The sequence below is a fragment of the Glandiceps talaboti genome, chromosome 18 (genome assembly GCF_964340395.1).
Source record: "Glandiceps talaboti chromosome 18, keGlaTala1.1, whole genome shotgun sequence".
Taxonomy (NCBI): domain Eukaryota; kingdom Metazoa; phylum Hemichordata; class Enteropneusta; family Spengelidae; genus Glandiceps; species Glandiceps talaboti.
In genome coordinates, this window is record NC_135566.1 from 6,308,425 (window position 1) to 6,324,513 (window position 16,089).

Consider the following 16,089-nt stretch of genomic DNA (forward strand, 5'->3'; position numbering starts at 1 on the left):
ATATTCAGGATATTTGCACATGTGCATGTGGTGTTTTCTGCAACATTTTCACGAGCTTCACTCTATGCCTCGGAGAACTTCACAAGCACTTGTGCAAATACCCACAGTATGCCATGTTGGCTATTACACGTCATATTTGCTGACACAATGCAAGCAGGTGTTGTTGTTTCTCTTACTTCAAACAAAGGCTGAACAAGATATTATGATATTATTAAAATGCATAATTTTATAAAGACCTTCTATATAGAATGGTACATTGTTTTTTAACCATGGACCAAAATTTAATGGTACGAGTCTCCTTAGAAAGCAAACCACCCTGGCACTCATGCAGTAGATCTATTCACATTACCAGTTACATCCTACCAGGTGCCCATTTATACAGCTGATGAAAGCAAGGCCCAAATACTCAGCAACATAACAATCACATCCTCTCAGGTACCCATTTATTCTCAACCATATTATGACATTCAGGATAGTTCTGCATGTTAATAATGGCAAAACATGATTGCCATGACAACAAACCCAGATGTAGTGAAAGTTGAGAACACGATATCTTCATGTTGTATGAATTCTTTAGAGAACATTTTTCAATATCCTACAAGACAAGGTATGTTTTGAGGACTAACACAGTACGGCAAATTTAATAGTTGTGCAGCAGGCAAGAAGACAAGTAAGTAAATCAAGGCACAACTGTCATTCACATCTACTCAAAGATGTCTGCCTCATAACTATCACATCCTACAGATACCCATTCATAGAGGTAACAACTCAAAGGCATAACTATTGTTCAAATCTTGCCCAAAAGACTTCACAAAGATGCAAATGTTAGTGAGAAGACAGCAATGTTTAGATAATATGGCAGGCATTCTGACATTTGTGTAATTGAAAATTTCAAGATTACATTTACACCCTGTGACTCCTACAACGTGTGCTTTGAAATTTCAGCGTTTGTGAACCAAGTAGGAATAACACTTCAAAATAAGAACATGAAAAGAAAGATATATACATACAGTATCTTAATTTTTTTTTTTACATAAATTGAAAAACCTGAATTCATTTTATGTATCATAAATATATATATATATATATTATGTTTTGTGTAATATTTTTGGGGATTTAATAAAAGACCAAACGATCAATTTTGTAATTTTTTTGTGTCGTTTATTTCACACTTAAATTGAAATCACGTCATTCATATTTACAAAGTTCAAATTTCATGAAAGAAATAACAAAATACATCTTCAAAGTATATACAAAGAATAGCTAAGTGCTTAAATTTACAATCAACATAACGTAATATATTGTCTAAAGACAACTTTTTTTGCTAGTACGTGTTTTACTGTCGTACTTGACTAGTTTTCATCTTAAGCCATTTGCATCCTGCTATCATCAAATAAAGTCATTTTAGACAAAAAAAATTGTCGACATATTGACAATCGTAAATGAAATATAAAATATATGCACGGATGGAAGGATAAGTTGTCAGCTGAATAATGGAAATGATTAAAAACCACACCAAAAAGTAGTTCACAATTTTTTTGTTTGTAATATGTTCCTCTTAGAGTGCTTGAGTACATGCTATTTTCTTCCAAACTTTCATTCTTCAAAATGACTTTATTTGATCAAAAGAAGAGTACCTGTAGACTAGAGCTTGTCTATGACACTGTCCCAGCTGTAACAATTTGTAACAGAAGGCATTTTCTAATATTATCAGATATTGTTGGTCATTTTTGTTCAGATTTTTTTGAAATATGTGATACTTGTAATCTGTGATATAATAAACAGCTATCGTTGTGAAACACTGAACTGTGAATTTTCCTGTATCAAAATTTTCATTAATAACATGGAAATCATGCTAAGTTACTATAAATTTTGAAGTCTGTGATAGTATATCTGATATAAATGTGACAAAATATGACTGGAAGGAAAACATTCCCAAGAATTTCCCATATCTATGTTACAGTTAGGCTGCAGTAATCAATGCCATTCAAGTCAGGTTACCCCCCCCCCCCCACCCTTCCCCAATAAATCAGGCAAAGTAACCACTTAACACTTTTGCAAACAATATATATATGAAATAGTACTAATAATTTTGCAAACATTTGGTCCATACAATCGTGAAGGCATAAACTTATACCTCCATGTGCCATGACACAACTAAAATGTACGATTCTTAATACATGATTTTTTACACATAAAACAATACCCCTTCTTGGTTTTAATGTAACTGAAATACATTTACAGCTAGATAACAGCATTTCATAAAAGCTGAGAGCTCCGAGTTTTATTTGTAAATAATTAGCAGCTCATTTGAATTATATGTCACATCCTTGGACGGAAATCTCCTACAAACACAGCTTTAAAATAATATTAGACTGGGTTGAACCTATATTGGAATGGGTTGAACCTATATTAGACTGGGTTGAACCTATATTACACTGGGTTGATACTATATTAGACTGGGTTGAACCTATATAAGACTGGATTGAACCTATATTGGAATGGGTTCATATTATATTAGACTGGGTTGAACCAATATTGGAATGGGTTGAACCTATATTGGAATGGGTTGAACCTATATTAGACTGGGTTGAACCAATATTGGAATGGGTTGAACCAATATTGGAATGGGTTGATACTATATTAGACTGGGTTGAACCAATATTGGAATGGGTTGAACCTATATTAGACTGGGTTGAACCAATATTGGATTCGGTTGAACCAATATTGTAATGGGTTGAACCTATATTGGAATGGGTTGATACTATATTAGACTGGGTTGAACCTATATAAGACTGGATTGAACCTATATTAGAATATTTTGATACTAGACTGGCTTTGACAAAAATATAAACTGGGTTGACCAATCTTAAAATAGATTGAACCAATATTAAAATGGTATGAACCTGGCAATATTTGGATGGGATAAACTAATATTTGAACAAGTTGAACTATATAATGTTAAAATCAACATTAAAATGGGTTTACCCAATCCTCAGAAAGGGTTAATAACTCTATTACATCTCTTTGAAAGAGATAATACTTGCCCCCTACCCCCTCCCATCCCTCAAAACAACAGTAAACGTGCTGACTGATCCTGGACCAATGACTTCACTTAGTATAAGGTGTTTGCAATTATAAGGCCTTGACTAATGACAATCAGGAACCTCTACTCTTATCAATGATATCACAAGGAATAAATTTGGGTTGGCTTGGGAATGCTGGTTCCTGCGTTCTTCAAACTTGTCAATAATACTAAATGTACCCATAGACATGGCTAGAACTGTCTTTAAATGTACTAAACTAACAAGCAATCCTAACAAACACTTCTTCAATATTTGGAAGATGAAATAATACTGTAGCTACCTCCCACATAGCATTTTAGTGTTTGGAAGATATCTGTATATATTAATGCATGGGTTGACTAGGTTCAAGGTTCAAAGGTTAAAGTTGAAGTGTTGACACCTGTATACCCAGGTACAGACTGGAGGAGATGCGGCTTCGATCTTCTTTACCAATGTCCATTGTCCATAATAGCTACGCTTTCTGTTGTTTCTTGTGAAAATCTGATGTTGTCATGACGACCTCACTGTTGTTAGAGGAAGAAATATAGGATAACGGAAATCAATATTTATATAACTGACATTACAATGGTATTGATACATGTATTGCTCTGACCTTTGACCACATCAGAGAATACTACCTTCATAATATTTACTGCAAAAAATTACTTTTCATCTCATGTTTAGGATGTTTTAGAGATAATGTTGTTGGAACTTATTGCTCTGGTAATTGAGGTGACAGTTTACTAAGATAGACACAAACTAAAACTATTGTTGCTATGTGTTGATACAACAGTGATAAAATACTGAATGGCCATTAGTTTAATTATAGTCTCAGGAGGGTAGCTCTCTGAAAGCTAGTTCCATAAACTTGCTGTGCTGTTTTGGGACTTCCAATGTTTATACTATCTTGATCACAGGGTGATTAGATTTGCACAACAGGGGAACCAATACCACCAACTTGTGTAATCTACAACATTGAACAGCAATAGTTTTAGTTTATGTCTATCGCAACATCGAGACCTGAAGTACCAGAGTCGTATCAGAAACAAGACATGTATCAATGACTGTCTATCTATTTATGTTTGCCTATATTATGACTAAAATGATTGAAAGTGGTGTATTCCTGCCCTAATAATGTTTTCATAGAGTTCACTAATCAAAAACCCAATCCTTATGTCCAGCACTTGTACAGAGCAGTCTTTGACGAATATAATTCAAATGAAATATTCATAATTTACAAATTTGAATTACAAGAAGTTAGTCAATTTCTTTGCATTATCTTCAAATGATGTCGTAACTCTTAATGCCATTTGAAACCAAAAACATTCTAATTTTTTTTTTAAATTAGAAATATCGCATTGAAATGATTCAAACAACACAGCATTTTTTTCAGGGAGAGTTCAAAGTGTCTCTGTTTGCTTTCTGATTCTCATACAACATGAAATTTTGTTACATTACTGTGACATACGAACAGCAATATTCATTTCGTTTTCATTTCATCGGTAATGTAGTTATCTAATTGGCCCAAGTCTTTGTCATTTTCAATACTTTGATCTGATTGGTTTCTTAATTGGTATTTTTTGTTGCCCTGTGTATTCTGATCTGCTTAGTGTTTTTGTTATTTTGCATACTCTCATCTGATTGGTTGGCTAACTGGTCAATAATTATGCTATTTTGCATATTGTACTTTCATCTGATTGGTTGGCAAAATGGTCAATGTCTTTACTATTTTGACTGCTCTGATCTGTTCGGTTAGCTTATATGAAATCACTTTCACCACTTCCAATCACATAACTTAGTTAGTTTTGAAACGTTACAAAACACAAGATGAAGTCCAACCACAACACAAAGCTTCACTGCAACTGAACTTTAGGCCCCAATCAATGATACAATCATCACACAAAACAACCTTGTGTGGCATTTATGACTTGCTAAGCTTACATTGATCAGCATAATGGTCTTATTTATTGGCTGGAATATTAATATTAAATGAATAATAAAATATTAAATATTATATTTTAAATAAAAGCATAATATGTGCTATGCAGCAATGAACATGCTTTAATATACAGTTGCAAGTTAACAATTATATATGATTCCTGAAGTATCACCACAATGTTGACAGTAAAAGACAGTCAGCAGAATCAAGAACCAGACTGCTGCTTGAAGATCATTTGCATAATTTTAGGATTTAAGCCACTTCACCGGTATTCATATCAAAAGTTCATTTGCATAATTTTAGGATTTGAACCACTTAACTGGAATTTCATTTTAAAAGTTCATTTGCATAATTTTAGGATTTAGACCACTTTTAATACTGGTATTCACATTAAAGAAGTAAATTCATCAGAAACAGAATCTATAAAATATCATATTTTGAGTTTGAGATTAATCAAACTTATCCCTAGTTTTGATGTTCTTTAGTTTGTTTACAATGATCATAAAGAATTGTTTGCTGCTTGCAGATCTAACTTCAACAAATAGTTATGTAAATATATCTAATCCATATGCAAATCTGAAGAATATGCAAATATTATACATCTCATTGTTCGGTGAATTTCGACTACTTATTGATATGCAAATATGATTACATTAAACTATATCTAATAAATATGCATATCTATCAAATATGTAGATATTATGTATATCATTGTTACATGAATATTCATAAAAATACAGCATTTTTCCAATCTTTCTTTTCATATGTAAAATGCTTCACTTGCTGGCTCGGTCAGCTGTTTGAACAGAACTTGATAGAAGGAAGTACTTTTCATATAAAACTGACAATGTACGAATCAAATCACATCAAAATTTACGTAAACATGACGAGCAAATACATTAAAATTGCAGCATTAGTGAATTGTACAACATCTTAAAATATACAAAACCTTACAACAGTCATAAGTACGCATAGCATATACAAATTGTTATATTAAAAGCAGAGTAAATGCTTGCATAAAATAACTCAATAACATTACATAATTACAATATAATTTGCATATATATTGAATTATGTTTAGCGTTCTTTGCATAATTATTACACATTTTACATTTAATAAAAGAATCATAAAGACTGAAAATAAAGAGATAGGAAAGAGCACCAACATGCCTTGTCCGACATGGCCATTTGAGCCTAAATACCAGTAGAGCAGAAGAAAGAGACATGAAAAAGAAGTGTGTTGGATTAGTTTTTTGGTTACTATGGTGTTTTTTGTTGTTGCTATGGTGTTTGTGTCTGCATAATACAAAACCTACATAGAAATATTCACTTTCACAATTCTGAGTGAGAATTTATGAACTTTTTCAGATTGCTCAGAAAATGATATTCATATTTGTTTATTGAAATAGAGTAAAGTTGGCATAGGATTGAGATTGACATTTCCACATAATATGAATGTGAATCTGATCCCAATATTTTTTTATTTTTTCTACCAACAAAGGTAACATAAATTGAGGCTGGTCATTACAAGCTAACAAGTAAAACGATGGTTGGAACACTTTCACGAATATGAATCTTTTCTAAAAAATTTGCTTTTCAGAACTCTCAAGTTCAAGCTCAAATTCTCACTCAAGGTCAAACGAATAACAATGGTATCCTGAACGATTGTGTTAGATCATTTAAGACATAAAATTCTACAGGATCAAACCTGAAAGTTTAGTATACATTTAACCACTGAGCCTCCCTAGGTTAGTGAAACACAACCACTGAGGACCCACAGGTTGATGAGTTTATGTTCACCCACCTTATTGACAAAGCCCAGGTATAACTCACTGAAATTGGCATTGATGAGGTGAAAAAAGTTGAGATCAAATCAGAACAGCATGCAATGGTGATTGATGGTGGTAGTAGTGGTGGTGGTAGTAATAGTAAGTGGAGAGAAAACAAAACAGAACAAACACACAATGTGAGGGTGATACGACCTACATGCTATGGTCAGTACATGATATGTGATATGTACAATCTAAAACACACAAAGATTAATGTTGTAAAATGAGTGAATCTGTGTACAATAAATTCTTATATTATAAACACTATAGTCTGTGTATCAAGCTTCTTCATATTCAGTCATCTTATGCAGAAATGTAGCTTTTAATTCAAATGTAAAAATCAGCCATTCTGGCTCAGATGTCAAGGTATCATGGATAAACAAAAAAAACCCTGTAGTTTCACACCTCTTGAACCCAAGTTGCTGACTAAATCAATACTGAGGTAACTCTTCTATGAGGTTTGGAGCTCCTAAGTTAATTTATTTCCCACAATACCTCACTCCAGTGTACAGCAAACCTCTTCTAAGCCAGATATACTATTCTTTATAAATCTATTTTAGAGAGGTCACATGATACAGGATTGGTGGAAATGATTTTTTTCTGGGTTTCCTTAGCACAAGAAATGCTGCTTTGAAATCAGCCTTACAGTTTTGTCAATATAAAGACTTTATGATACAGTGTTGATGATGTTCTGACTTCTGTGTTCTCTACTCTATATTATAGTAAAGATTTAACAACTGTGTCTCAGTAGTCAGGGTAAAATACAGAATTACGTTCCGACAAGAAAAAACAATCTTTCTGCTGTATGTACAAAGAGGTCGACTGACACATTGATGAAGCTTGATACACAGACATTCCATGAACTCTGGTGGTTTCATTAAAATCAAACAAAGATAACAACTACATATATTAAAAGTCATTCTGGAAAGGGGAATGGAAACGAAATACTAGTACTGTTATGGGAGTTTGAAGAGAAGCTGTCCTCAGAGATCAAGAAACACACTATATGAAGTTTTTTTTAGATTCAGCATTGCAGGCAATTTAATAACATAAATGATTTCATACACTATCGTTTCATTTCGAATGCTGGTGCAACACAAAGCTCAACACTTGACAAGATGACACGTAAACGCTGTACAAAAGTTTTATTTCAAACTGTGTGCATTACACAACAAGCCATTTTAACAAGCGTGGTGTTATTCCGAAATACTGTGATTCATGTGTTGCCATAGCAACCTTACCTTCTTGGAGTAGCACATGTAAAGCTCACTGTGGTGGTGGTGGTGGGGATGAAGCATGCAGATAGGGAAAGAGAGGAATGGATGGGAAAGGGAAGAGAAATGGTGACATGCAATGGTCAGTTATGGAGTGTCATAAAAAAGGTGGAAAAGTGGTAGCATTCAAAAAGCTTAATTTGGGTAACAACATCACTATACATCAATCTTACTATCTGTAGTACATTTACGAAAAATTGATTCGTCATTTTTGCATATATATGTAATAGCCTATTTATTACTGTAGTATTTGGACATAAGATGTTTTTGGAAAGTTAAAAAACTGAAGTCAAACTCAAGGGTATCTATGCTTCAAACATAATGTTGAACTATGCAGTAAAGTTCCTTGAATTAAATCATTCTTTCAAGATTTCATATCATATCATTTCATAAAATATGAAAATGAAACTCATTTTGGCTTGAAACCATACATCTAAAAAAAAGCAGGTATAAAAGGTGGAAAATTTCAACATCTTTACAATTTTCCATTCTCACTAGAACATATTTTTTATGTCAAAGCAGCTGGCAACGTGTTGTTCCATTGCTGCAAGTGCAAAGAAACCTGCTGTTTAAAGATGATGCAAGTTTTCAGCACATCTAAACTGCACATTAGTATACTGTTTATTACCTATAGAAATATGTACCATACAAGAAGTTGATGTATAGTGATGAATGTAACCCAGATAGTTCAGGCATTGCCATGGTAACGGCTCAACTGTGGCATGCAACTTACACTATGTGAAATGCATTGATGATTATTTGATATCCTAGAGAAAGAGAAGTTGTCAAATTATTAAAGATGCAAATGTAAGCCGATATTTGCAAAATATGCGATTACATGTGACTACATACTGGTGTATGCATGTGTATGCTATAGACGCAGCACAAAAATGCAAATTTATGTTAATACAATGTACATGACATTGTTGAGGTATGCATGTGTATGCTACATACACTGTGCAAAATATGCAAATGTATGTTAATGCAGTAGGGTACACGTATGTGCTGTATGCTTTGCACAATATGCAAATGTATTGTAGAAGTATGCATATGCTGTAGGTATACATGTGAATGCTATATACACTGCAAAATATGCAAATGTGTCTTTATATGTAGATGTATGCATGTGTATGCTTTATATACGCTGTGCAAAATATGCAAATGTATGTTAATATATGTAGACGCATGCTTGCCTATTCCATACACGCTTACAAAATATGCTAATATATACTAATACATGTAAATATATGTTATATATGCTACGCGTTAAACATAAGCGGCAACTAAAAACGTTTTTCAACGTCGTTCAAATATCTTGATAATGCAACAACAGTGTATTGTTTGCTGTGATGACCAGTGTAAATCTGATAAGTTTTATTCGTTAACAGACAGCATCCCTTCAGTTTATGTTCTAACTAGTGTCATATATTTCATGGGAGTTATTAATATATTCAACAGTTCAAAAACCGATCGTTACAAAACAACGATTACATGAAACCATGGTAACGGTAGATATCTGTAGCACAGTTGCCATTATTAATTTACACCTGGTTATTCAAATCTCATTTATCCTTTTCAACAATTTCATCTTCATTTTCAATTCAATAGTGCAATTATCATGTCATGTGGTAATTTGATTGGTCAAGTCTTGAAAACCAGGTGTAAATACTAACAAGATAATTTTGAACTATGACCTTATGACACTGTGGATCTTGCATGAATCATCCTTTAACTCTATAAGGTTGCCATGTTAAACATGCAGCCCTCAAACTCCTGCTTTGAGTGCTGACCAAACCAACCCCTAAACTACTGCTTGAGTGCCCACCAAGCCATTCCCAACCACCAGGCCTTCAACACTCAGACTAGAGCATTTACCATCAGTGTAGTGCCAATAAAAGGCAACTATAATCACACATTTTACATGGTGAAGAACACACGCTGTGTGATACCATAGAAAATGTTTTTAAAAATCAAACAGATCAGTACATTAACATCATTTGTGGGATAGAGGCAAACATCTAGTTGTGATTGTAGCACACACATAAATAAATACATGAATCGATAAATAAATACATAAATAAATAAACAAATAAATGAACAAATAAGTAACTAGATACACAAATTATAAACTACAGACGAAAATAATCACGTAAACAAAACTTTCACCAAAAAGCGTTGGAATTATCACACAGGATACAAAGCGAAAAAGGCTCAAAGTTTGGGTCAACCCTCTCTTTCATTAAGCCATCCCTAAAATTATTGTCTCAAACCCCCTCCCCATCTTTCCCCAGTCAAAACAAGGACCAGCTTATATCAGACATTGCACCTTAAAACAAGGACCCACTTATACCAGACATTGTACTATAAATACATATCGTGAATATTTTCTTTCAATCAACATTCATCGAATGTGAGAGTATATACAGTATATACAGTCAGTCTGTTCAACCAATTTGAAAAGTTTAGGGCAATGTCTTTGAAGTAAAAAATCCAGTCAAAATAATCTTAAGAAGTCCTCATTTTACATATAAAACTAATCTTACAATAAAAGCAATAGAATTCTTATTAACTGTGTTTTATATCTATGACCCACTTTGAGCCTCGGTAAGTTTAAATCTTAATGTTATCCGCTTTAGCTTTCTGACAAACTTTGAGCCTTGATATACCCTTTAAATCCAACAAGCTTTAACTCACTATATGCTGTGAAGCTTTGTACTTACCAGACAGTCTTTCTATATACCCTTATCTATCTACTAGTATACACACACAGAGTTGAAAGCAGCATGCATTATCTAGATATATTGACTTTACCAATAGCCAATCACTAGGCAGAACTACAACTGCACATCCATGATGCCAGTCACTAATACATTTATTGACTTGGACTTGAAAAGGGTGGAAATATCAGATATTTATTGGTCAATACTTGCAATTTTAATTAACCCATAAGAAAATATGCAAATAAATTTGAATATCAGTATTTTATTAAGGCAGCAAGTAAGTAAAATCTACTTCCGCTGCTATTTTACAAGGGTTCCCCATCAAAGGGTATGGAAATCTGTACAAGCTTTACTAGATAACCAGCCCTTCTCTGTTACAGGGGTTCCCAAACTTTAGGCATAACACTGAATATGCTTGATGAACAGAGTGAACAGGAGCCCTATAAAATGGCTTCCCATTTTACATAGCTAAAGCCAATGCAACCAACTACATCCTTTAGTTTCTGTATTGACTTCAGCCTGATAGCTTCCACCATATCTATTCTAATGTTCAAGTCAAAGTCATAAACTTTATCTAGCAGGTCACACACTATATAGCTTTTACTCACACATTTCATGCAAATAAGAAAAGCCGATTTACATAAAGGAAGCTGGTTAGTTTGTAAGATTAGATCCCATTGCTGACAAACTTTTACCACCTTCTGTGAAATGTGCGTACAAATCTACTTAGTGCCGAGTGAAATTATAAACTAGAGGGGGTTGCAGGAGAGGGTTACAGACTAACAAAAAATATAACTTTTTTTTTTTTTTTTTTTTAAATTGGAAGGTGAACCTTAAAACTACCGGGTGGGATGGCCATACATACCAACCGCAGTGTGATAAGCCTGTAGTAGCGTCGTGCACATTAATACAGGGAAAGGAAGATATTACACGAAAAAACAAAAAAACAAAAAAGAACATGAAATTAGTATTTTGAAAATCGGTGACTGGACTGAGGAGACAAACTTTGTTAGCATTGGACATTTAACTGAATAAAACAAACAATTATACAAAATTAAACATTAATGTAAATAAATTAACAAGTGTGGGGACAGAAATATTGTGTATTTTTAGAAATGCTGGGTGATTAGAAAGTGGTGATGTGTATGATGTTCTGTTTTTGGATGTTTTGTATGTATGGATGTGAATACAGATTGTGCAGATCTAGTGAAAATGTCTTGTTTGTCAAACTTTGTTGTTATTTGTGCTTCTTGTTGGTCATTTGCAAAAAAATGGTGTTTATGTCAGTCTGAGTTCTGAGATGTTGTCAGCACTTGTATGTCCTTTATTCTAAGAGAAGCAATGTCACTTTGTGTAAAAATTCTTGTATGTCCTTTATTTTTGCTATTAGAGATAGGTTCAGTTTGTGTCAAAATTGAAAATCGAAAAAACTTAATATTGAGGACGTCCAATCATGAGCGCTTTCACATGTAATGTGTTTGAGTCTATGAAATAAAAACTTGACCTTGAGGTCACACTGTCTGTCATCCAGTCTTAGCAGCAAGAAAGCTGAGAGTATGTTTGTCAGAGTTACTTGTTGTAATTTTGGTGACAGAGATGCAGCGAGACACAACAGCATACTGTAACAGACAGTGACACGCACATTGCAGCAGACACAAATATAAACAAACAATGCAACAGCAACATAGCAAGTACAAGTGAAACAATCTTCATGTAAGTTAGGTGGCAGAGATGCAGTGGCAGAGATGCAGCGACATAGAACATTAATGTAAATAGACAATGAACAGTGACAGCAGCCACATTGCAGTAGACACAAAAATAGACAAACACTGCAAACTTCTGGGTCAGTATTTTGAAGTCACACATACGTAAACAATGTGACGCCACATCCCTGAAGAAGACCTGAGAACAGATTGAAAGCTAAGATTTATCCAAGTATTTAGGTGCAGTACAAAGTTTTAATTTATTTGTAACTGCAAACTTAAGTTGACTACAAACACAACGGCTACAAACCAAGCACAAGTGAAAACAAAGGATAGAAACTTCCATGGACAGACTCCAAGGTGAAATAGTTACAGTACTACTGTACAGTGGTGGAACAGGACTCAAACAGATACAAGGTACATATACATGGCTAACTGAGGGAGTAGTACCAACCAAACAACAAAACAGCTTTGGCAAAACAGAGAACAGAGTCAACATTTGACAAAACACAGAAATGTTACACATCATGGTGACGATATAGTATAGTAGACAACAAAATAGGAACTGGCAAAACAGGAACTTGAAGTTATAAACAGTGTCAACATTTTGACAGACTACAGAAAAGACAAACAGCACGGTGACAACATCGTTGACAATAACTTGGTGTTTTGTTAACTTAGTACAAATATTTTTACCCTTCCAGAAGCAAACTGTTGTGCACTTTTTATTTCTTTTTTACTTGAACTAGTTAACATGACTATAGACGGTGAGTAATATTAGTTAAGATTCCTTTTGTCTGTACATTATGATAAAGAGTTTTAGGAACTACACTGTATCAGCACAAACAATACACGCACAAGATTTGTTACTTGAGGTAAGTTTCACACCATGCCCAGTAAAAATGACTGGTTGGTCATGTGTATTACTTTGTACAGGCTACATACCAATACCCTTGGTGTTTAGACGGACACAGCACAGCGGATAGGCATGCATTTCAACCAGACTCTCATGCAAGGATGCTCTGATTAAAGGCATTCAGTAACATATTATGGGATGTCATGCAGGATCATAAAAGTAAGTATATCATGCATATTCATACAATGTCTACAATTTTATATAATTTCCCAACTTTAGTCAAGTTTTAATTTCATTTCTTGTTAGTTTTTGAGAACATATGAATACTCCACACTAAAAGGATTTTGCACCCATTTGTTCTGATTATGTAAGACATTAGTTATACACCGTAGGACGTCTTTGAAAAGTGTTGAAATAAGGGCATTACAAAGTCTGAACATTCTTGTAGTAACATCCCTATTCAATGTAATAAGACATAAAGATGACACACGCAAGCATGCAGCGAGAAAAACCAAGCTCTGATTTCAGACTTGTTGCATAGCAACTGTCAAGGAGTCAAAGGTCATGAAACACTTGACAATGTAAATGTTGGCATCTGTCATAGCTGTTCTGTTGGTTGTGAAAATTACAAATTATATTTTGTGTGCATTGTGTCTGTACTGAAAAAAATATGCAAATTCTTGGTGCTTCCTGTAGTTTGTGCTTTGTGCTTGTAGAGTTATTTGCATAGGTGAAAGGTCAGTGTGCCATATTAGGTGTACTGATACCTGGTTGGATAAAAGTGAAATTCATTGTTATAATCATGCAAATACTTGGCCAGATATACCTCAAATGCTAAAAATCTATATTCCAGTAGATTTGCATCAGACTCTATAATACAAATGGCTTTTGACTGTAAATGTACAGTAATCTCAGTTATGAGTAAAAACACAGAACATTTTTCAGAAGGAAGTATTTTCACACATTTCACTCAGGTCTGTTACTGTGTCCTTTTTCATTAGCACAGTTCAGGATTATAGAATCACTGTGACATAAGACAACAATAACTTTGATTCCTCATTTTACAACCTGAAAACAAACTCTTGGAGATGAGCATTTTTCAAATGAACGACTTTGTCAACTATCATGACTTTTCATACATTCCATGTGGATTTTAGGTAAACAGTTTGACTTTGAATTCGTTGGGAGTGGATATGCATGTACATAAGGTATATCTGACCAGTACTGGTGAATAACTAACTAATTATTAAAATACCATACAACAGGCTAAAATAAACAAACTACTCTTCAAGAAAGTGAACTGAAATTAAAAAAGTTGGGTGAATTGAAAAATAAAAAAAATTACTCTAAAGTACATAATAATCATAGAAAGTGCAATGAACACAAAAAAATAATATAAATATTATTATGATATACATTTAATAATTTTTCTTAAAACAATATTGCACTTAATAAAGTAAGTTGTGTAATTATTTTTTGTCATAATTACAAATTTTTTCTTTTATTACATAACAAATTAACATAAATATATTAATTTCGCAGCAGTTATAATTTATTGCTAATATTAGAGTTTTTGTTGGCGAGTACTCATCGTGCATTAGTTATTATACTCAAGTCACACTTCTTGGGTTTGTTTACGACCATACCAGTTCGTCTCCGTTCATTTGGCCACTGTCTAAAGAAAACTTGTTAGGCCATACAAATACAAGTCAACACACAGTACATTTTTATCAGCAGTAAACATTACATTTGATGATAGATAATTGTGTGTGTATGTCTATATGAGATAGTGTGTCCATACCTGTAGTTAATGTCCCCATCCCCATCCCTGTCCAATTCTGCTATCAGCATCTCTACTTCATCGGGGGTCATGTCAATACCAGTTTCCTGTAATGAAAGTATACAACCAACCAATCAACAAACAAACAAACAAACAGAAAAGTATTGTTTTACAAATTTTTTGATAAAAAATTTAAAGTTGCATGTGCTTGGACTGAAAAATGGTTTCCATAAGAGGATAAACAGTAAATACACACATAAAACTAATCTAGCAATGTGGTTTATAGACTTTACGATATGTCATGTTGATCTGCCCTCACCAGCCTGTGAAAGAGGGTGGCGGATGTGTGAGGGTGCCCTGTCATGGTGTACCTTACAAACTATGTGGTTTACTTAGGATACATGCCCTGAATTACATTAAAATAATCTTATGGCATTGTTTCCACCCGACAAAGTTTTTGTTGATCTCAGGGCTGACAAAATGACCCGCCATTTTATAAAACAACTGTATTTCAAAGGCTAATATCTCATGAAGTTTTAAAACAAAATATATTTATAGAAAGATGTGTCGAGAGGAAATGAACAGGACACCTTGAATTTGACTTGAGATGGTGATGATAGTATTATTCAAATTTATTCATGCAAAATTCCTTGTACCATTTCAGTTAGGGCCAGCAATGCGAACAGAGTGTAAAAAAACAGTTTCTATCTATAAATACGATATTGTAGCAGCGGATAATGTAAGATTTCTGTCAGTGACTGCTAACTACATTAGGCACGTTCAGTAAGTAGTAAAATAAAAATAACTTTTTTTTTCAAAGAATCAAAAAAGATGAAAATTTACAAAAGTTCCATATCATGTCCCTTTAAAATAAGGAAATTAATTTAACCCTTTCATGACTAGAGACGAGTTTTTAAATAATA

General features: G+C 33.5%; 1 protein-coding gene across 3 annotated transcripts in view; it reads right to left on the reverse strand.

The window, feature by feature from the left end:
• Positions 1-1,159: 1,159 nt before the first annotated feature.
• LOC144448947 (uncharacterized) overlaps positions 1,160-16,089 on the reverse strand; it is a 30,014-nt gene continuing 15,084 nt past the window's right edge. For 2 of the 3 annotated variants that reach the window (XM_078139330.1, XM_078139332.1), the window contains 3 exons: positions 15,188-15,273; positions 6,809-6,836; positions 1,160-3,589 (listed from right to left, as the gene is read on the reverse strand). In XM_078139330.1, coding sequence (XP_077995456.1) covers positions 3,587-3,589; positions 6,809-6,836; positions 15,188-15,273 — 117 coding nt within the window. In that variant the 3' untranslated portion in view covers positions 1,160-3,586. Of the gene's footprint in view, positions 3,590-6,808; positions 6,837-11,692; positions 11,712-15,187; positions 15,274-16,089 lie in introns of all 3 variants that reach the window. The other variant, XM_078139331.1, reaches the window with a different exon arrangement.